General features: G+C 41.9%; 1 protein-coding gene across 1 annotated transcript in view; it reads right to left on the bottom strand.

The window, feature by feature from the left end:
- Window positions 1-22,849, bottom strand: part of PTEN (phosphatase and tensin homolog) — a 123,511-nt gene that overhangs the window by 23,633 nt on the left and 77,029 nt on the right. The window contains exon 6 of the mRNA XM_077454166.1: window positions 20,843-20,984. Coding sequence (XP_077310292.1) covers window positions 20,843-20,984 — 142 coding nt within the window. The remainder of the gene's footprint in view (window positions 1-20,842; window positions 20,985-22,849) is intronic.

The following is a 22,849-nucleotide window of genomic DNA, read 5'->3' as shown; positions in this document are numbered from 1 at the left end:
AAACACAACCGGTGAGCTGGCGGTAAGCCTTTTTACAGCTGAAAAACATTACAGAACGCACTCGTTTTGTTTTTTTACAGCTCAGAAACATCTCTGCCAAAAACAGTTAACAGCCTGTGTGGATGGACATAAAAGATAACATGATGACCGGACGGTGCCAGACGAGCCAGCCTACTTTCTCCTACATGCGACGGAAACACTGGCACATATAAAAAAATCTGTGACCCGACATCTTAGACGCAGCCAAGGCCTGCATTCCACTTAGTTGGAAACCCCCACACCTACCGACCATTGCAATGGCTCCACAAAGTGGACGATATCAGCTGGATGGAGGACTTGATCCTCACCAGCCAATATCGACAGGAGGCATATTCCAAAAAGTGGCAGTCCTGAAATATATTCAGATACTCTGACTTGGGACAAAGTCTCAGAGGGTCTGACTAAATAACCTGACCAATGGACTCATTCTAAGCGGCATTGCTTTGCCTCTTAACTTTGAAATGTTTAACTATGCTAGAAGGGAAGCTGACCCAACCAAGGAAACCTAGCACTTCCATATCCCAGGCACACCAAATCCTACCTTGGGCCGTCATCGCCCCAAATAGAGTCTACATCCGTGCGATAACCCAGGCATTATTGTAATGTTGATGGGAGATCTGTCTGTATAGATGTATTTTTTTTACTGTATAACAGCTAACGTATTACTTCTGTTATTGTGGTCCTTGTGGACCGGTTTCTCTGCTTTAAAAAAACAAAACCTTTTTTTCTACAGTCAATAAACCACCTATAAGATGTCTCTCTCTCCAATTAAAAAAAAAAAAAATTATATATATATATATATATATATATAATTTTTTATTTTTTTTTAATTGGAGAGAGAGACATCTTATGGGTGGTTTATTGACTGTAGAAAAAAAAAAAGTCTGACGCTTAAGGCCTCTTTCACACGGGGCGGATCAGTAATGATCCGCCCCGTGAAGATCCGCTCGCTCAGCGGGGATCGCTCCGTTGTCCCCGCTGAGCCGGCTGCAGACAGGGCGGTCTCCGCACACTGTGCGGGGACCGCCCTGTCAGCTCTCCGCTCTCCTCTATGGGGATCGGACGAGCACGGACCGTGTGTCCGTGTTCATCCGATCCGCTCTGCAGACGGACAGAAAAATAGGATTTTCCTCCGTCTGCAGAATCGGACAGTTGCGGAGGCGGACAATAGCGGGTGTCTGCGGATGCTCATCCGCAGACACCCGCTATCCCATAGGGATGAATGTATGGCCCGTATTTCATCCGCAAATGGATGGATGAAATACGGACATACCATCCGCATTTGTGAAAGGGGCCTAAAACAGCAGCTGTAAAAACGTCCAGTGTGCAGGAGGCCTAAAGCTTGCAGATTTTCTCCAAAACATGGAATATGACTGCATCTGAGGAACCAAAGTTTTCTCCACAGAAAAAATTGGTTCCCAATACTCTGCCTGTGCTTGGAGAGAACTCCCTACAACTAAAAGGGATTTTAAATTCTGCATTACTGTACTGAACCTATCAAGAAAATCTACAAAATGTATCATTAAAAACACAGGCCTTGTACAAAGGCAAACTGAAATACTTATGTCAAAGGTAGGGGGTACATGTACAGCGGTGAGAACAAAGGAAAGGTTGGTGCAGATGGTGTACTCAGAAGTACAGCTCAACTGCCCCCCTCTCTCACATACTCACAGTCTACAATAAGAATTTATCATTTAACAGTTCTTCTAGACTCCAGTGTCCAACAACCTCATGCATTTTTGTGCAATATGTACGTTTCATCGAATGTTGTAGTGACAGGGGATAATCATTTCCTGGTCATACAACACTTAAAGCCAGACACCAGAACGCTCCTTATTTTACATTTTATGTACAATAGAGGAATCAAAATGCACACAAGAAAATCTGAAAAACATCCATTTAAAAAGGAAAATGGGTTTTAAAAAAAATAAAATAAACAAATATCCAAAAGCTCTGTATCCAGTTATCCACATTAACAGACTTTCAGCGATCCCAGAAAGAATGGCAATTTAGCTGAACTTGTACACTGCCAGAAATGAGCTAAATATTTGGAAGGAAGTGCTCAAGGGGAAATGCAAAAACCTGGAGTGATCAGTTTCACTTTCTTTTTTTTTGTTGTTGACAAATACAACTAGCAGAATTGTGGGGACATAGTTACACCCTCCTGGTTTCTCACTATTCCATTTATGAAAAAAAAAAAAAAAAAATCTTACAATACAATTTATTGTTTCAGCATACATTTGTTTGCAGCTTTCCCTCAATGATATCTAAATTTAGTACGCTACTTTAACCACTTAAGGACCAAGCCTTTTATTTTTTTTTCACTTGTTTTCTTCAAGTTAAAATCTGTTTGCTTTTTTGCTAGAAAATTACTTAGAACCCCAAACAGACACCCTAGATAATAAAATGGTGGTCGTTGCAATAGGTTATGTCATAACGTATTTGCTCAGCGGTCTTACAAATGCAATTTTTTGGGGAAAAGATGGACTTTAATAAAAAAAAAAAAAAAAAAAATAAAAAAAAAAAACACAGTAAAGCTAAGCCTAATTTTTTTTATATTGGGAAAGAATGTTACGCTGAGTAAATGGATAACAGTTTCACGCTTCAAAATTGCACCCGCTCATGGAATGGCAACAAACTGACACTTAATCTCCATAGGCAACATTTAAAAATTTATACAGGTTACCAGTTTGGAGTTACAGAGGAGGTCTGGTGCTAGAATTATTGCCCTCCCTTGTGCAATACCTCACGTGTGGGTTGAACACAGTTTACATATGTGGGTGCAAAATTAGGTATGTGTACACTTCTGCACGCGAGCACAGAAAGACAGGGAGCTTTACATTTTTTCTTGTTTATTTTATCCACTTAAGGACCGGGACTCTTTTTCAGACTGTTTAAAAGTTAAAAACTTTTTTTTCCTAGAAAATTACTTAGAATTCCCAAACATATTTTTTTCCTAACACCCTAGAGAATAAAATGACGGTTGTTACAATACTTTCTGTCACACCGTATTTGCGCAGCGTTCTTCCAAGCGCACTTTAAAAAAAAAAAAAAAAAACTTTTTTGAATTAAAAAAAATAAAACAGTAAAGTTAGCCCAATTTTATCTTATATAGTGAAAGATCATGTTAAGCCAAGTAAATTGATACCCAACATGTTAAGCTTCAAAATCGCGCCCACTCGTGGAATGGCAACAATCTTTCATGCTTAAAAATCTCAATAGGCGACATTTTAAAAAATTCTACTGGTTAGAATTATTGCTCTCGCTCTACCGATCGCAGCGATATATATCACATGTGGTTTGAACACCGGTTTCATATGCCGGCGCTACTCACGTATGCGTTCACTTCTGCATGCGAGCTCAGCGTGACAGGGCACGTTTAAAAAAAAAAAAAAAAAATCTTTTACCTTTTGTTTATTTTTACACCGTAAAAAAAAAAAAAAAAAAAAAATTGTGTCACTTTTATTCCTATTACAAGGAATATAAACATCCCTTGTAATAGAAAAAAGCATGACAGGTCCTCTTAAATATGAAATCTGGGGGTCAAAAAACCTCAGATCTCATATTTGGCCTTAAATGCAAAAAAAAAAAAAAAAAATTTGTCACTTTGAAAAAATGTCATCCAAAAAATTGTGCCAAGAAGAGTGGGGACGGACGTGACGTTTTGTCGTCGCTTCCGCCCTGCTATGAGATCCGGGGTCAAACAGAACTCATGATGTAGGCTGTAGAGTGTTTATGATACACATATTAAAAAAAAAGAAGAATGAACGCAGTCATCACATCTAAGAATTAATAAGCTGCAAACTATGCAAGTTTCTAATACTTGTGCAGATCTATATAATAGGAAAGCACGGCACTAGTATTAGGCTCCTTTCACATGGATCTGTAAGCAGATTCCCTTACTGGCTGGAGCTGACTGGGACAGATGGCATTCAATTTCTGCAGAATGGACACGCGCAGACCCTTGCCAGCTCTATAGGCAGCCATATCTGGAGGTAGCCATTTTCCTTTACTTTTTCCAAAAACCTGGATGGACCCAGGAGGTAGGCAGGTGTCCTTAGGGCTCCACACATCTGATTGAGTCCATCTGAAAAACGGACCTGACTGGAATGCACGTGTGAAAGGAGCCTTACTGAATAACACTGACTGTGTGGCAGGAACTCTGTACAAAACATACATTTTAGCTAAATACTTTAGTATCTACTGAGCATGTAATTTTCAACTAAACACAATTTATAGAGTTAAAGTATCCCCGCGCTATCATCAAGGGCATAAGCTATCACTAAGGATAGGTTGCAGCAAACCACCGACAGGGGTATAAACCCTACCCCTCAAATAGGAATATAAAAAAAATCAAATAGATGGTGTTGCGCTACCTTAAAGGTTAAACTATACTATATAGCAGTGATGGCGAACCTTGGCACCCCAGATGTTTTGGAACTACATTTCCCATGATGCTCATGCACTCTGCACTGTAGTGGAGCATCATGGGAAATGTAGTTCCAAAACATCTGGGGTGCCAAGGTTCACCATCACTGCTATATAGTGTCTTGTGCATAAATGTATATTAACAGTTGTGCTATAATAAACTAGCAGAGATACAGTTTCCACCTATTAAGTAGGTGTAGCATACCCTAAACTAAACAATTATATATTACACAGTGTAAACAGAATAATTCAAAATATATAAAGTGCCTCAAGCAAATACAATCATGAATAATCAAATAAGTGAAATAAAATACTGCAGAGAAACCTTGCAAAATTAAAACAGACCACTTAGAAAAATATTGCACATGATCAACCACTTTAATCAGCAATTACACCAATATCAGATAAGATAAAAATTTACAGAAACACCACAACACTATCTAGAAACTCAAAAGTAAAAGAGTTTATTATAAAAATGGTAAGGAATTACTCTAATATGTATGCCTGGACAATAAAAAATAAAAAAGCCTTTATGCCATGGCAATACATGCACATCTCCACAAGACTTGGCTCTTTAACAAAAGTACTTAAATATACTTATTGGCCAGAAACCCAGTGAAGTATTTATCCTTTATATGCTGCGTTTTTAGGTGCCAAATATTACTAAAATTGCATGTATTGCAGAGATGGACTGCATTTTTTTTGTCCAGATATTTAACCACTTCAGCCCGGAACGATTTAACCCCTTCCTGACCAGAGCACTTTCTGCGATTCAGCACTGCATCGCTTTAACTGACAATTGCGCAGTCGTATGACGTGGCTCCCAAACAAAATTGATGTCCTAGAGCTTTCTTTTGGTGGTATTTGATCACCTCTGCGGTTTTTATTTTTTGTGCTATAAACCAAAAAAAAGTGACAATTTTGTTTGTTTTGTTTTTTTCTTCAAAAAACATATTTTTTTTACTTTTTGCCATTATATCCCCCAAAAAATATATAAAAAAAAAAATGTCCTCAGTTTAGGCCGATACGTATTCTTTACATATTTTTGATAAAATCACAATAAGCGTTTGATTGGTTTGCTCAAAGTTACAGCATCTACAAAAAAGGGGATAGTTTCATGGCATTTTTATTACCATTTTGTTTACTAGTAATGGCGGTGATCAGTGATTTTTATCCTGACTGCAACATTATTGCGGACACAGACAATTTTGACACATTTTTGGGACCATTGGCATTAATAGACTGATCAATGCTATAAAATTGCATTGGATTACTATAAAAATGTCACTGGCAGTGGAAGGGTTAACCACTAGGGGGCAGGGAGGGGTTAAGTGTGTCCTGGGGGAGTGTTTCTAACTGTCTGGGGGATGGGCTAGCAGTGACAGGACACCGATCGCTGCTCCCAATGACAGGGAGCAGACAATCAGTGTCCTGTCATTAGGCAGAATGGGGAGATGTCGTTTACATTGGAATCTCCCCATTCTTCATTTCTGACACAATCGCGGGTATCCCAGCGGCTATCGAGTCGGCGGGTATGACAAGAAATTCAAACTTAACGTACGGGTACATTACTTTGCCCAGCCGTGCCATTCTGCAGACATATATGCTGACAGCGGTCGGCAAGTGGTTAAATACTATTTAGGTTATAGAAGTATAAAAATGTTTCCATCAGTTGCTAGAACTAATACAACATTAGTTGCTTACAGTTACATCACATACACAAACATTAAATCAGTGGTCATCAACCCTGTCCTCAGGGCCCACTAACAGGCCAGGTTTTCAAGATAACTGAAATATATCACAGGTGATATCATTTGCTCAGTGATTGCAGTATTCTAGTCTGCATCTCCCCAAAGCAATACATAAAACCTGGCCTGTTAGTGGGCCCTGAAGACAGGGTTGATGACCACCGCATTAAATCATTCCAGTTCACAAAATAAATTGCTCAGATAACATCCTGCATTGTAGACTTGTATATTTCCGGAGTGAGACCCCCTTATGGCCCTGCTGACGCTGCAACCAAGGAAGGGAGGGAATTTTAAAATGCAATTGCTGAGTGACCGTGCAACAATCCTATGCTTGTGTTTTTGAAGACTGGGTCTGGGCATGAAATTCCAATCTAATGTGTTACACTATACTACAAGAAATGTTTTTTTTACCCTTAACTTTCCCAGAAACGAACCAACAAATTTACATTTGGTGAAATACTGGACATAAATTACCAGAAACAAAATGCTCAGGAGGGAGAAATACTGATCTGCGTCCATGTGTCACTCGTTTGCTAGCCAAAGTGTTACTGCTTTGCAAATGGAAATGCTGCATGTCAATTGCCAGTGACAAAGCAATGCCTTGCAGATCTGGCCAGCAAATAGCAAGGCATTTTAAGGCTCCATGCACACTGAAGCTCAAAAAAGCTTTCACTGGATGCCAGATTGCTGGCAGAAAACGCTGGTTGAAAAACATGCTTTTAACATAGTTTTGTACTAGCGTTTATGAGCGTTTTCAATAAAAATACACAGAGGACACTCCAAAAATCCCACAGTGCATTCCAAACTCCCACAATGCATTGAAAAAATAGAATGCCGAACACTAATGCGTGTTTATGAGCGTTTATCTGCATTTGCCGTTTTTTGGCTATGAAAAACGGCACTTTGAACGCGAATATCTGGCATTCAGAAAGAAGCCCATAAACTCCACTGCTCATTAAAGCTAAAAAACTAACTCCAATAAACTGCAGTTTATGAGCTCCAGTGTGCATGGAGCCTTACGGGTTATTTCTATGGCCCGTAGCGCAATTTTGTCATTAGTAACAGGATTTCAAGTGTGCCATGGCCCCAACTCACACAGCAACAAAACAGATTTTAGGGAATTTTATCATATTCACAAATTTTTTTATTTCCTACTAGAGTCAGGTCCTATGAGAATGCAGCCAAGAACAATAGTGAAAATAAACAGCACACAAGCCACTAAGTACACTGTACACTGCTGTCACCGTACAACCTATTAACCACTCATATATTCAGTCATTCTGAGTTCAGGCGAATATGATGAGGTAGTGCAGTGGTAATTTACAAACAAAAATGTAAAAAAAAAATGAAAACAATCAAAAACGCATATACAGCTGTGCTCATAAGTTTACATACCCTGGCAGAATTTATGATTTCTTGGCCATTTTTCAGAGAATATGAACAAAAAAATTTCACTCATGGAATGTCCAAATACGTCCCATGTGCAGCTTCCTGGCTGATGAAGGCAAAATGTTCCTGCAGTATTTTTTGAGAACATACTGCATTCATCTTGCCATCAATTTTGACCAAATTTCGTGTGCCTTTGTAGCTCACACATCCCCAAAACATCAGCAATCCATCTCCATGTTTCACAGTAGGAATGGGGTACCCATCATATGCCTAGACTCCTCTCCAAATGTAGCGTTAATGCTTGTGGCCAAAAAAAAAAAAAAAAAGCTAAAAATGTTGGTCTCCCCACTCCAAATGACTTTGTGCCAGAAGGTTTGAGGTCTTGTTTCTGTGCTGTTCGGCATATTGTAAATGGGATACTTTGTGGCATTTGCGTTGTAATGGCTTTCTTCTGGTGACTCGACCATACAGCCCTTCTTCAAGTGTCTCCTTATTGTGAATCTTAAAACTGCCACACCACATATTTTCAAAGAGTCCTGTATTTCACCTGAAGTTATTTGTGTGTTTTTTCTTTTCATCCCAAACAATTTACCTGGTAGTTGTGGCTGAAATTTTAGTTGGTTTACATGACCGTGGTTTGGTTTGAACAGAACTCCTCATTATCCACTTCTTGATTAGAGTTTGATCACTGCTGACTGGCATTCTCAATTCTTTGGATATCTTTTTATATCCCTTTCCCGTTTTATACAGTTCAGCTACCTTTTCTCACAGATCCTTTGACAATTCTTTTGCTTTCCCCATGACTCAGAGTCCAGAAACATCCGTGCAGCACAGATGCAAGGGTCTGTCAGGAGTCCAGAAACGTATTGACCTTTTACACACACACAAAATTACAAGCAAACAGACCACAGGTGAGGATGGTTACCTTTAATAGCTATTCAAACCCCTTTGTGTCAACTTGTGGGCAGGTTATCAAGCCAAAATCACCAGGGTATGTAAACTTTTGATCAGAGCCATTTGGGTAGTTTGTTGGGACTAGGATTTAAAATAAGTAAACACAGTTGATTGATAATAAATGGCTTCAGCCAGACACTAAACATGAGTGAAAGAAACGTTTGTGTTATCATTCATATTATCTGTAATATGGCCAAGAAATCAAATTCTACCTGGGTATGTAAACTTATGAGCACAATTGTAGAACATTCAATGTGCACCTGAATTAATGTCCATCTAAATGAACATCCATTCAACTTAACAATGTTGTTACACCAGTGATCATCTTCAGAGTCAGCCTTGTTTGCGCAAATTCATTCAAAAACAAATACTTCTAAGGCCTCATGCACACGAGACGCAGTTAAACGCGCGTTCAGATGCAGTTGGACAGTTTTTTCAACTGCACCTGAACTCATTCAATGTTATCCTATGTGTCCATGCACACAGTCTCGTTTTTTTCCGTTTATATGCAGTTGCGTTTAATCTCGTTTTTCCAGAAGCAAAAAAATGCGTTCAGAAACAAAAAATTCTGCGTTTCAGACGCAAAACGCGGCTAAACGCGGCACCCGCGTTTATATGCGTTTTTAAAGGTGACCTTTTTTTTTACATTAAAAATCTCAAAAATGATTGCAAATGATGAAAAACCATTAGAAAAATATTTTAAACAATTGCAATTGCAAGTGGACAATCCACAACTTGTGGCAAGTGACGTGGCAAGTGGACAATCCACAACTTGTGGCAAGTGACATGGCAGGTGGCAAGTGATGTGGCAAGTGGACAATCCACAACTTGTGGCAAGTGACGTGGCAAGTGACCTGGCAGGTGACGCGGCAAGTGACCTGGCAGGTGACGCGGCAAGTGACTTGGCAGGTGACGTGGCAAGTGGAAAATCAACAACTTGTGGCAGGTGACTGGCATGTGACGTGGCAAGTGGACAATCCATAACTTGTGGCAGGTGACGTGGCAAGTGACGTGGCAAGTGGACAATCCACTTGTGGCAGGGGACGTGGCAAGTGACGTGGCAAGTGGACAATCCACTTGTGGCAGGTGATGTGGCAAGTGACGTGGCGAGTGGACAATCCACAACTTGTGGCAGGTGATGTGGCAAGTGATGTGGCAAGTGGACAATCCACTTGTGGCAGGTGACGTGGCAGGGGACGTGGCAAGGGACGTGGCAAGTGGACAATCCACAACTTGTGGCAGGTGATGTGGCTGGTGACGTGGCAAGTGGACAATCCACAGCTTGTGGCAGGTGGCATGGCAGATGACGTGGAAAGTGGACAATCCACATCTTGTGGCAGGTGACGTGGCAGGTGACGTGGAAAGTGGTGTGGCAAGTGGACAATCCACAACTTGTGGCAGGTGATGTGGCTGGTGACGTGGTAAGTGGACAATCCACAACTTGTGGCAGATGGCATGGCAGGTGACGTGGAAAGTGGACAATCCACATCTTGTGGCAGGTGATGTGGCAAGTGACGTGGCAAGTGGACAATCCACAACTTGTGGCAGGTGACGTGGCAGGTGATGTGGCAAGTGATGTGGCAGGTGATGTGGCAGGTGATGTGACAAGTGGACAATCCACATCTTGTGGCAAGTGACGTGGCAGGTGAAGTGGCAAGTGACGTGGCAGGTGACGTGGCAAGTGACATGGCAAGTTGACAATCCACATCTCGTGGCAAGTGACGTGGCAGGTGATGTGGCAAGTGACGTGGCAAGTGGACAATCCACAACTTGTGGCAGGTGACGTGGCAGGTGATGTGGCAAGTGACGTGGCAGCTGACGTGGCAAGTGACATGGCAAGTGGACAATCCAAAACTTGTGGCAAGTGACGTGGCAGGTGACGTGGCAGGTGACGTGGCAAGTGGACAATCCACAGCTTGTGGCAAGTGACGTGGCAAGTGGACAATCCACAACTTGTGGCAGGTGACGTGGCAGGTGACGTGGCAAGTGAACAATCCACAACTTGTGGCAGGTGACGTGGCAAGTGACGTGGCAGGTGATGTGGCAAGTGACGCGGCAAGTAGACAATCCACAACTTGTGGCAGGTGATGTGGCAAGTGACGTGGCAGGTGATGTGGCAAGTCACGTGGCAAGTGGACAATCCAAAACTTGTGGCAGGTGATGTGACTGGTGACGTGGCAAGTGGACAATCCACAGCTTGTGGCAGGTGGCATGGCAGATGACGTGGAAAGTGGACAATCCACATCTCGTGGCAAGTGACGTGGCAAGTGGACAATCCAAAACTTGTGGCAGGTGACGTGGCAAGTGACGTGGCAGGTGACGTGGCAAGTGGACAATCCACAGCTTGTGGCAAGTGACGTGGCAAGTGGACAATCCACAACTTGTGGCAGGTGACGTGGCAAGTGACGTGGCAAGTGATGTGGCAAGTGGACAATCCACAGCTTGTGGCAAGTGACGTGGCAAGTGGACAATCCACAACTTGTGGCAGGTGACGTGGCAGGTGACGTGGCAGGTGAACAATCCACAACTTGTGGCAGGTGACGTGGCAAGTGACGTGGCAGGTGATGTGGCAAGTGACGCGGCAAGTAGACAATCCACAACTTGTGGCAGGTGATGTGGCAAGTGACGTGGCAGGTGATGTGGCAAGTCACGTGGCAAGTGGACAATCCACAACTTGTGGCAGGTGATGTGGCTGGTGACGTGGCAAGTGGACAATCCACAGCTTGTGGCAGGTGGCATGGCAGATGACGTGGAAAGTGGACAATCCACATCTCGTGGCAAGTGACGTGGCAGGTGATGTGGCAAGTGACGTGGCAAGTGGACAATCCACAATTTGTGGCAGGTGACGTGGCAGGTGATGTGGCAAGTGGACAATCCCCAACTTGTGGCAAGTGACGTGGCAAGTGGACAATCCACAACTTGTGGCAGGTGCCGTGGCAAGTGACACGGCAAATGCAAGTGTACAACTCCTCTCTATGCTGCTGCTGCTCACTCTGATCAAAATAGCAGAAATAGTTAAAAAAAATGCTTTGAGAGCTTGGGGAGGGTCTACATGATGTTATCTTTATAAACGCGTTTAAACGCAAACGCGCCTAAACGCGTCTAAACGCGTCTAAACGCGGCATGCAAACGCGGCAAAACGTGCGTTTCTAAACGCGCGTTTCAGCTTTTTTTTAACAGAGGTTTCATCTGCGTCTCGTGTGCATGAGGCCTAACAGTGAAATCCTCATTAAATTCACTACAGGAGACGAATGAACTCTTCGACTTTCAATGCCTCCCAAAACAAATAACTGTTTTGTTTTTAAACATATCCAAGCTTTCTCCAAGCCAATTTCATCAACTAAAACAATTTTACTCGACTAAAATAATTGAGATGACTAAAGTATGACTAAAACTAAAATGCCATTTTAGTCAAAAGACTAAGTCAAACTAAATTGAAATTAGACTTCAAAATTAACACTAGCCTTTAGTGCATGTTCAAACCTCAATACCTTAAATAATAACATATGAGATTTTTCACTCCAGCAGTATATAACGAGTTTGGAAAATCGTAGAGAAATGTTAACTAATGCATTCCAATTTAATTACACCCATTCGATTTCAGACAACTAAAATGTACTGGAGATTTTAGTCGACTAAAAGGTAGGACATTTTAGTAGACAAAAATGTAGTGGAGATTTAGTCGACTAAATACGACAAAAAAACAAACAATTGCAGAAGACTAAAATGGGCCTAACTAAAATTCCATTTTAGTCCTAAGACTAAAACTAAATTGAAATTTGTTGCCAAAATTAACACTCCCAGCGCCCCAATCTCCACTCCTCTTCCACTTTACTGGTTGCTTGTATTAAATAAACTAATATTGTAAAAGAAGACTGCATTTATTCACACCACAATCAGACTACTCACAGCATAAAAAACAAGCCCATGCAGAGTGTCCCAAAAACGTAATCCAATAGCCAGGTTCCCCCATTGATGAATCAAGTACTTCGGTATCTCACCGCCAACCCCCGCATAACTTCCAGCGCGTCACTTCCGGTAGGGCCTAATGTGACTATCTGTTGCTATCTGCCCTGATGTTTCATCTACCGACTTCTCTCATTCCCTTTGAAGCGGCTTCCTATAGAGGCACCAGAAGGGGAGCCTAAAGCACTGATGGGGGACCCCTGAAGTGGGGAATCCGGGCCGCTCTGTGAAAAACCATTGTAATGAGCAGAGGAGTACATGTTTAATTAAAAAAATAAAAATAAACACTTTACAATCACTTTAGCTGGTGAATGTGTAAAGATTTCTCAAAAAAGAATAAGGATATTGTAATTTAAGCAGTGCCACCGCTCTGAACACAGATAAGGCATCCCAGATCTGCTGGTTCTGATAGCCTATCAAAAGCATAGAAGTATACCCCAACATTTTCTAAATTCTTGTGTCCCTCAGACAAGAAACCAAACCTCGCTTCTTCATCTCTGGTCTACAGTATTTAACCATTTCCCAACCACCTCACATACATATATACGGCGGCAGAATGGCCCCACAGCGCAGACCACCGTATAGGTATATCGCCCCCTTTAAGAGTCATAGAAGGCCCGCTGCGCAGCGGGTGATGTGATGCACATGACTGGCGGGCATGATCGCTGCCAGCCACTCGCGATCGCAGGCTCGAGAGCCAGGATTTGTGTTTGTAATATTTTCAATATTTTATCAAAATCCTTCAGTTAAATCTCTCTGCTCTGCATAATTTTAGATTTCTACATTTTGTGTTGTCAAGAAAAAAAGGCACCAGATAAAATTAAATTACCGAGCCCTTTACTGACCCTCTCGTTACGCCCCTGCTAATCAGTCCATTTTTGAACATGTTCTTTTCATAACCTTTTGTTGAGTCTTTTAAAGATTGAGTTCACCTTTAAGGAAAGAATTCTAAAACACATTTTTTGCAGAAAATTTATTTTTTCCATAGAAGCCTGCAAAACATTGCACTCGCAATCAGGGGGATCACAGGTGCAATGTCAGGCTCCCGCACTCTGCTTCCAGCTTTCTGCCCATACCACCATACCGGCTTTCAGTTAGAAAGCTGAAGAGTGAAATCACTACAAGTGTGCCGATCGATGCACGTGCAGTCTTCCATTGAAAGTTAAAAGCCGTCTGCTGTGGTGACAGACAAGACTTCACTAGTTTGACAGATCCCTGTGAATAAATAACGCAGCAGTGCAGGTAGATGTGATGTCTTTTTTTTTTTTTGGACTCTTTTTATTTTTTTTTCACAACACTCTCCAGCAGAATGCATCAATCTACAGACACAAACCATTTACCACGGGCAAAGGGGTTAAAATTATCAGCATTCATATTTATTCACACAAAACCTTTATTCCAAAAACAGGAACAGGACAGGAAAAAAACATCTGGTTGCTGTGTGAGCTGCAGTTTGGCATCAATTTGTTAGTGGTTCTATATCTGCTACTACATAGAATACCACCCCCCTCCCCCAGGATGGACAATGGTGGTGTCGCCCCTCTTCTCAGTCATCCAGAATTATGTATCAATACAGGAGAGGTCTCAGTGGCCACATTACGAGGTGATAACAGAGGAAAAAACCAAAGAAAACTAAACTAATGCAGTCACCACAACTAATGATTAGAAAGCTGGATTATGTTACATTTTTGGTTTTGAGTTTAATATCACTTTAACCACTTGCTGGATTGCTGGTGACTCAGAGAAACAGGAAGTGTGTGTGTAAACACACAGTTTCCGGTTCTCTGAGGGGAGAAGAGACAGATCGTCTGTTCATGCAAAGTATGAACAGCGATCTGTCACCCCCCCCTTCAGTTAGTACACAGAGAGGGAACACAATTAACCCCTTGATTGCCCCCTAGTGTTAACCCCTTTTTATAGCACCGATCGCTGTATAAATGCCAATGGTCCGAAAAATTTCAACAGTGTTCGACATGTCGCAGCCCCCCCCCCCCCCCCAAAAAGCCATAAAACTATCCCCTATTTTGCAGATGCTATAGCTTTTGCGCAAACCAAACATACGCTTATTGCAAAATTTTTTTACCAAAAATATGAAGAATACATATCGGCATAAACGGGAGGAAAAGAACAAATATATATACATATACAATATATATATATATATATATATATATATATATATATATATATATATATATATATATATATATATATATATATATATATATATATATATATATATATATATATATAGGGGGGTTTTTATTATAGCAAAAAAGTAAAGTGTTGTGTTTTTTTTTTTTTTTTCAGAATTGACGCAGAATTGCCTTTAGTTTATAGTGCAAAAAAAAAAAAACTGCAGAGGTAATCAAATACCACCAAAAGAAAGCACTTTTCTATTAGCACTATTTGTGCTTAAAAAAAAAAACACGACGTCAACTTCATTTGGGTGCAACGTCACATGACTTCGCAATTGTTAGTTAAAGCGACGCAGTGCTGAATTGCAAAAAGTGCTCTGGTCAGGAAGGGGGTAAAATCTTCCGGAGCTGAAGGGTGTGCGTAAAATGTATATATACATATAAACACACACACACAGTGTCATGTGTCCTCTGAAATTTGACAGCTGCCGTCTTGTCATCTGCCTGACCCCATACGCCTCCCATATGAGTATGCAGTGCTTGAGAGCAGGCAGGTGACACCATAGTGTTTGGGCACTAAAGCCAGACAGTTCCTGCTGCTATGCAAGGCCTAGAAAAAGTAAAAGTAAATAAAAGGGGTTTGGTTATAAATATTCCATAAGTAAAGCCACAGAGTAAGAACAATTTAAAGACCAAATAATTAGGCTCCTGAATAAGCCCATGCTTCTTTTCCATGCTCATGCATTGTTTTAGGGCCTCTGTATCCTCAAAGACCGCAACATGTGACAAAGAAAAATGTTTGGGTGTTAAAAACGGGCATATGAGACTTTACCATACTCAGATTGATCCTCCATAAGCTACAAAAGCAGTATTGTCTGCTGAACATGACCAATTCAAGAAAAAAACCTTTAGGAGCTAAAAACAGGCAGCGAGGAAGAGATTGAAGTGCCTTCTCGCAGCCTTTGAAAAGCTTTTCAGGGAATAGCACTAGTGTAACTGAGCCCATAATGCTAGAGCTCAAGTTGAGGTAAAGAACTTCAGAATGTCATGTGCTAGGTTCAGGAGGCATTCTGGGCACACACAAGAGTCTTTAAAACCAATGCCCAATATTCTAATGCCCATTTTCCCAAGCTGATTGAACATAAAAGGTAATGGAAAATACAGGTACACTTTATATGAAAAATTAGAACTTTCTACAAAAGGATTAGGAAAGCAATATTGCATCTCTCAAATATGACTGCTAAAACAAGCCATGCAAAGAAAATCGAAATCTATAACAAAATGATAATATGCCATTATAATCTCTGCTTCATATTTAGTACACAGAGTACTTACTACAGTCAATATTATTCCAACAAAGGTTACTGTTACAACAAAAAAAAAGCTCAAATTTGTAAACTATAAGGGCCGGTTCACACTGCGAGCCGCGGCGAGGCGTCTCCGACTTCCTCGCCGCGACTTGCAGGGGGGGTCAGCGGCGACTTGCAGAGGACTTCTGCATAGAAGTCAATGCAAGTCGCCCCCGAAGTCGCCCCGAAGTAGTACAGGAACCTTTTTTCTGAGTCGGAGCGACTCGAGTCGCTCCTCTCAGAACGGTTCCATAGCACTGTATGGGGGCGACTTGCGAGGCGAGGCGAGCCGTGTCGCCTCGCCTCGCGTCGCAGTGTGAACCGGCCCTTAGAGGTAAGCTCTATTTAGGGTTGGGTAAGTTGTAAAAAACCAAACAGCCTCAAATTACGAACAGGAAGGGAGGAGGCTTTTACCTATAGCAAAAAAAGCCAGAAGAAGAAACCACAATGTTACACAAAATGTAGGACCAAATAAAAGTAAGGGCTGTGCGGATGAGCTGAACAGTGACAAATCACTTTTAAAAAAAAAAAAAAAAAAAAAGAAAAAAGAAAAAAGAAAAAAATTACCTTATTAGCATAGCTGCACAGAATGCATTTCAATTCAGAAATAATTTGTCAAAATATGGGGGGGGGGGGAGATGCTGACTTGCAGCAAAACCAAAATTGAGGGATGGGGCATTTAATAAAAAAGAAAAAAAAAAAAAACTTATTTCCATTATAAGGCATGTAAATATGCAGTGTAAAAAAATAAGGATTGCAGGTCCTCTTTATGGAGAGTTCTGGGGTCAAGAATCTTATTTACCTTTAGGCCTTATGGACACCGGACGTGAAAATAATGTTATAAAAACGCCAGTAGCTTTGTAGTTAGTTTTTCTACTTTTTTCAATGTTTTTGCAATAGTTTTTATCGTTTTTTAGCTTTTTTTTTTCGATTTTTTTTTTAATAGATCAAAAACGTTAAACGCCGGTGGGCTACATTTTTGAATGTTCATCAACGTTTATCAGCGTTTAAAACGTCATTACCCAAAACCACTGATAACAGCCTATGTGTGTATGGGCACATAGGAGAACATGGAAAGTTAAATGACTGGAAAAAAAAAAAAATCTGCTGTAAAAATCTCAAAAAAAAAAAAAAAAAAAAAAAAACGTCCAGTTTGCATGAGGCCTTAAAAGCAAAATATCACGTCCCCTCCCGCTGCTTTGGAAACCATTCCAGGGTCTCATGGGCTGCTCAAACTAGCTTCAAGAGAAAGCCGGCCTTCTACTGAAAAAACGGTCATGGCGGATATGTTTAGCCATAGTCCCAGTAAACAATTTGCAGCCAGCTGGCTGTAAAAGAAATCCAGGGGCTAATCAGATGCTAAGAAGGCTTTCACAGTGTAGGGAATTTCTGACTGAAAAAAAGATACATGGATGATGCCCGTAGCTTTCAGGCATTATCCAGATATAGCCACTTTAAGGCTCCGTTCACAACTCCATGGGCAGAATAGCAACGATTCTCAAAATCGGAAAATAGTGGGGTGCCCGTGTGTTCCCCGTCGACATTAATAGTACCCCCAAACGTGGTACGTGTCTCCAGCGAATTGCCGGAGACAATCGCGTTAAAAAAACCAAACAGAATCGCAGGATGCCTACCGCCCAAAAAGTGCACGAGTACTTAATTTGGGCGACCCGCGATTCTATATGCACAATTTTACAGCAATTGTTGCCCCATACGCCTGGATGTGAACGGAGCCTAAGTCCACAGTGTCATATGATGTCATGCAGGTGGGTGGTAAAGCTAAACACGCTTACTTAACCACTGGGCAATTAAACCCCCTTCCTAACCAGACCAATTTTCAGCTTTCGGTGCTCACACTTTGAATGACAGTTACTCAGTCATGCAACACTGTATCCATATGAAATTTTTGTCCTTTCCTTCCCCCAAATAGTGTGTTCTTTTAGTGGTATTTAATCACTGCTGGGGTTTTTTATTTTTTGTACTATAAATGAAAAAAGGACCGTACAATTCTGTAAAAACAATACATTTTTCTGTGTTTCTGTTATAACATTTTGCAAATTATAAATTTTTCTTCAGGCCAAAATTTCTACTGCTACATATCTTTGGTAAAAATAATCCAAATCTGTATATTATTTGGTCTGTGTGAAAGTTATAGTCTACAAGCTATGGCGCCAATCACTGAAAATTGATCACACCTGAAGAGGTACTGACGGCCTATTTCATTTGAGATCCTAACAAGCCAGGACAGTACAAATACCTCCCAAGTATTTAGAAAGAGACATGATGAGTTTTTTTTAAGTTATCAATTTTTTCCTACAATTCTTTGCAAAATCAAGATTTTTCTTCTTTTCCTTTCACAAAATGGTTATTTCTCACACAGCATATGCATATCACAAATTACACCCCAAAATACATTCTACTACTCCTCCTGAGTATGACGATACCATATGTGTGAGACTTTTACACACCGTGGCCACATATAGAGGCCCAACATGCAGGGAGCACCTTCATCATATATTACACATATAATTTCTTGACTACCTCTTGCACGTTTGAAGGCCCTGGAGCACCAGGACAATAAACGCCCAGAAATTACCCCATTATGGAAAGAAAACATCCCAACATATAATCTATGAGGCATATCAAGTCTTTTGAACATGTCTTTCTACAAGTTTTTGGAAAATGTGGAAAGAAAATTTAAATTTTTTTTTTACACAATTATACAATTTTTCTAACTCATACTCATATCATGTACATAGCAAAAATTACACCCCAAAATATTGTCCGCTACTCCCGAGTTTGGCGATAACACAGCTCGGAGACTTTTACACACTGTGGCCACATACAGAGGTCCAACATGCAGGGAGCCCCATCAAGCGTTCTAGGGGCATAAATGTCAAATCTAACTTGACTACCTATTACACTTTGAGGCCCTGTAGTGGCATGGATGAGTCGAGGATGGGGATGGCTAAGCATAGTTGAGCCATGAATGTGGATGGCTGAGTATGGATGGGATGGCTGGGTCGGGTATGGCTGAGTGTGGATGGAAGGATGCATATGGCTGAGCACGGGAAGGATGGATGGATGAGTATGGCTGAGCACGGGAAAGATGGATGGATGAGTATGGCTGAGCACGGGAAAGATGGATGGATGAGTATGGCTGAGCACGGGAAAGATGGATGGATGAGTATGGCTGAGCACGGGAAAGATGGATGGATGAGTATGGCTGAGCACGGGAAGGATGGATGCATATGGCTGAGCACGGGAAGGATGGATGGATGAGTATGGCTGAGCACGGGAAAGATGGATGGATGAGTATGGCTGAGCACGGGAAAGATGGATGGATGCGTATGGCTGAGCACGGGAAGGATGGATGCGTATGGCTGAGCACGGGAAGGATGGATGCGTATGGCTGAGCACGGGAAGGATGGATGGATGAGTATGGCTGAGCATGGAAGAGCACGGGAAGGATGGATGGCTGAGCATGGCAGAGCACGGGAAGGATGGATGGCTGAGCATGGCAGAGCACGGGAAGGATGGATGGCTGAGCATGGCAAGGATGGATGGATCAGTATGGCTGAGCACGGGAAGGATGGATGCGTAAGGCTGAGCACGGGAAGGATGGATGGATGAGTATGGCTGAGCATGGCAGAGCACGGGAAGGATGGAGGAGGAGCATTGCTGAGCACGGGAAGGATGGAGGAGGAGCATTGCTGAGCACGGGAAGGATGGAGGAGGAGTATTGCTGAGCACGGGAAGGATGGAGGAGGAGTATTGCTGAGCACGGATGGATGGAGGAGGAGTATTGCTGAGCACGGATGGATGGAGGAGGAGTATTGCTGAGCACGGATGGATGAATCAGTATTGCTGAGCACGGATGGATGAATCAGTATTGCTGAGCACGGATGGATGAATCAGTATTGCTGAGCATGGAATGAATGGCTAAGCATGGATGGATGAGTATTCCTGAGGATGGCTGGGAATGGATGGCTGTAATTGTCACATAGCATTGTGGACAGTACACATCCAGCCCACAGCACTTGATCTCTCCGCTCACTGTACCGATCAGTACAGAGAGGGGAGAGAGGAACCGGATGCGGCGCCTATTTGTTTACAGGTGGTCGCTCCATCGTTTGATGGAGCGATCACAAGGTAAACGGCCGCTATCAGCAGACATTTACCGTGATCCGTGATGCACCGGGGTCCAGAGGTCACCAATATTCCTGTGGCCGCGCGGGAGCAAGATTCTGGCAGGACGTCCCTGGATGCCCTCCCAGAATAAGCCGACCGCACTGCAGCCATCTTTCGGCTACCGCCCGGTAGGCATGTGGTTAAAGCAGTGGCTGGTACAACCAATCTTGCAGCTTTAGAACAGCAAGGTGCAGTGCTTCACATTTTACACTAAAACTTCCATAAAACATATGGCTCCCACACAAAGTGCAGCTTTACTCTGGAAAATAAGACTTGTCAAACCCAGTGTTTGCCACAACTGGATTTGACCATTTCATCTGCTCGAGAGAGAATATCGAGGCAAGCAGCAGACATTTTATACACAAGTTCCAATAGTATAGTTTCAGGAGGCGGCGAATATTTGAAGCCTGCAGGACTGAGCTCGACAGGATACTGAATGCAATATTTAAAGCATTTCAAAAGCCTTGAACACAAACCCTTGTGAACTCAAATCCATCCTAATTCAGAAATATTGAATATTTTTTCCAATGTCACTTTTGAATGGTTAGTTGATATCAGTGAGGCAAACACCACATATTTTACCTATTCAGTCTGGCACTGGTGTTACAGCAAACAAAAAGGAGACACTCATTCCACTTACTGCATGTTCCACCGCTGAACATTGGAATTGTTTCAAACATCATCTTGTGAAATAGAAGTGCCACTGGTCTGTAATCCAAATGATTCTTTAACAAGTAGCTGTAGTAATATACGTAGCGCCTTTGGCTGGGAATTGTCACACCCTAAAAATATAAAAAAAGACATTAATTCTGACAGTCTGCGCCACATTGGCTTATAACTGCTGTACCTTGCTTTTTTTTATCTCAGAAGAAATCTATTATAAACACAACTGAGTACACAAATTGTCTTTTTAAAAAAAAATTGGCAGCAAACTCCTTGCAATGAAATTGGCTTTTACACTGCTCTGCCTAAGGAAAGTTTACATCACTTGAGGGTCATTTTCTTTAAGGCCAATTTTAAAGTTACAAACAACGCCTATTAGAACACTTCACGCAGGACACAAAGTTGCACATGAAATAAAAATTTGGATTTTTGGTTTACCTGTAAGAGGAGGAGTTACCAGTAACACATTGGTTATGCTGCCACCTTGAGGTGAATGTACAATGGGCAGCAAAAAAAAAAAAAAAAAAGCAAGAGAGTCTGTCCAGGTGGAAAGGCTCCAAGCACAGCTAAGCCTCATTGAAGTAATGAGGAACACAAGTCAGAGGGGGAGAGGATCTTCGGTCCTGTTCTCCAAGAAAAGGCGTTGTTTACATGTAAACCAAAAATCCTTTTTTTTTTTTTTTAAATCATACATTACAGAACAAAGAGGAGTTGATAGTCATTACTACACAGGATGTCCTAAAGCAAATAATCTAAGGTGAGGGAAACATAAGACCAATAAGCCCAATCCCCCTTACAAAGCTACCTGTAGGACCCTTCATACCAATTGCACTCTTACAGGGAGACCCTGAAGGCAGACAGATTAGTGCAAGTAGGACAGCCAAATCGCCCAAGGTTCTAGGATGCAGATTAGTCATTTTATCTTCTCTGACAACCATGTACCTGACAGGTTAGCGTCTATCCTCAAGACCTTCCATGTCACTGGAAGGATTTCCCTGAATCCACCAACCGTATGGATAACCAGCACTCCAGAACCACTTTGGTCTTTTGAGTCAGATGCATTGGCTGATCCAAGGACCCCAACACCTGTCACATACCGCCTGGATATAGAGATGCAGAGTTCTGAAAAGAAACGGTGCATGGTTAGGGGGGGGTGGGGATGTTTGTGGACAGGCTGAATGGCAATGGTACAAACTGGTAGTGGCGATCCTCCATTGCAAAATGTAGAAAAGGCTGGAAAATTGGGATGTGCAAGTAGATATCCTTGATGTCGACTGATGACAGGAAGTCTCCCTGATGAAGCAGAAGATTTACTTAATCCTGAATTTTGGCATTTTTAGGAACTTGAGACCTGTGAGATGGAGGATAAGCTGGAAATATGAAATGGATTGGAGTAAAAGCCTTGAGACCTCTCCTGTAAAAGGCACAGGTGTGGTGATCCCCTGGGGCAGTCTTCTTTATAAGGCTGCAAAGAAAATTGCCACTTTGTAAATCTGAAAGCGCCCTTGAGTGCATAAAGCAGGACATGGAAAAACAGAATTCCAGCTTAAATCCTCTGGAGGGCATGCTGCAGACCCTGTCTACTGAGATCTCCTGTGTCCACGTGGACACAAAGGCCCTTTAAGGTGCATTTTTCTCTACCAGTGAACGGTGGCAATCCTTTTAGTGAGAGGAGGATCTGCTTCAAAGACTGGAGGGCTTGACAGTTCCAGTTCTTACAAAACTGGGAAGAAGGTTTTTTGATTTGAGATTGGCTGCTTAGGAAAGCAACTCTTCTTGAACTTTGAAGACACTACAGGCTTTTTGGCCTGTGACCTTTGCTTTCTTCTTAATGGCCATTATAGCACTCTTCCCTATGGTCACCTTTTGGACGGCACCCAAGGAAAGTCAGACTGCGGGTCCACCCTCAAAGAGCAGCCTCTCAATGTGCTTCTTGTAGAGAAATTATGCTAATCAATACCCAAACCCATAAGAGCCTTCTCAT

This window comes from Lithobates pipiens, unplaced genomic scaffold (assembly GCF_037356315.1).
Source record: "Lithobates pipiens isolate NorthernLeopardFrog02 unplaced genomic scaffold, aLitPip1_a1.2 Scaffold_25, whole genome shotgun sequence".
NCBI classification, from domain to species: domain Eukaryota; kingdom Metazoa; phylum Chordata; class Amphibia; order Anura; family Ranidae; genus Lithobates; species Lithobates pipiens.
Note: the sequence above shows the minus strand (reverse complement) of the source record. Positions and strands in the feature narration are given on the sequence as shown.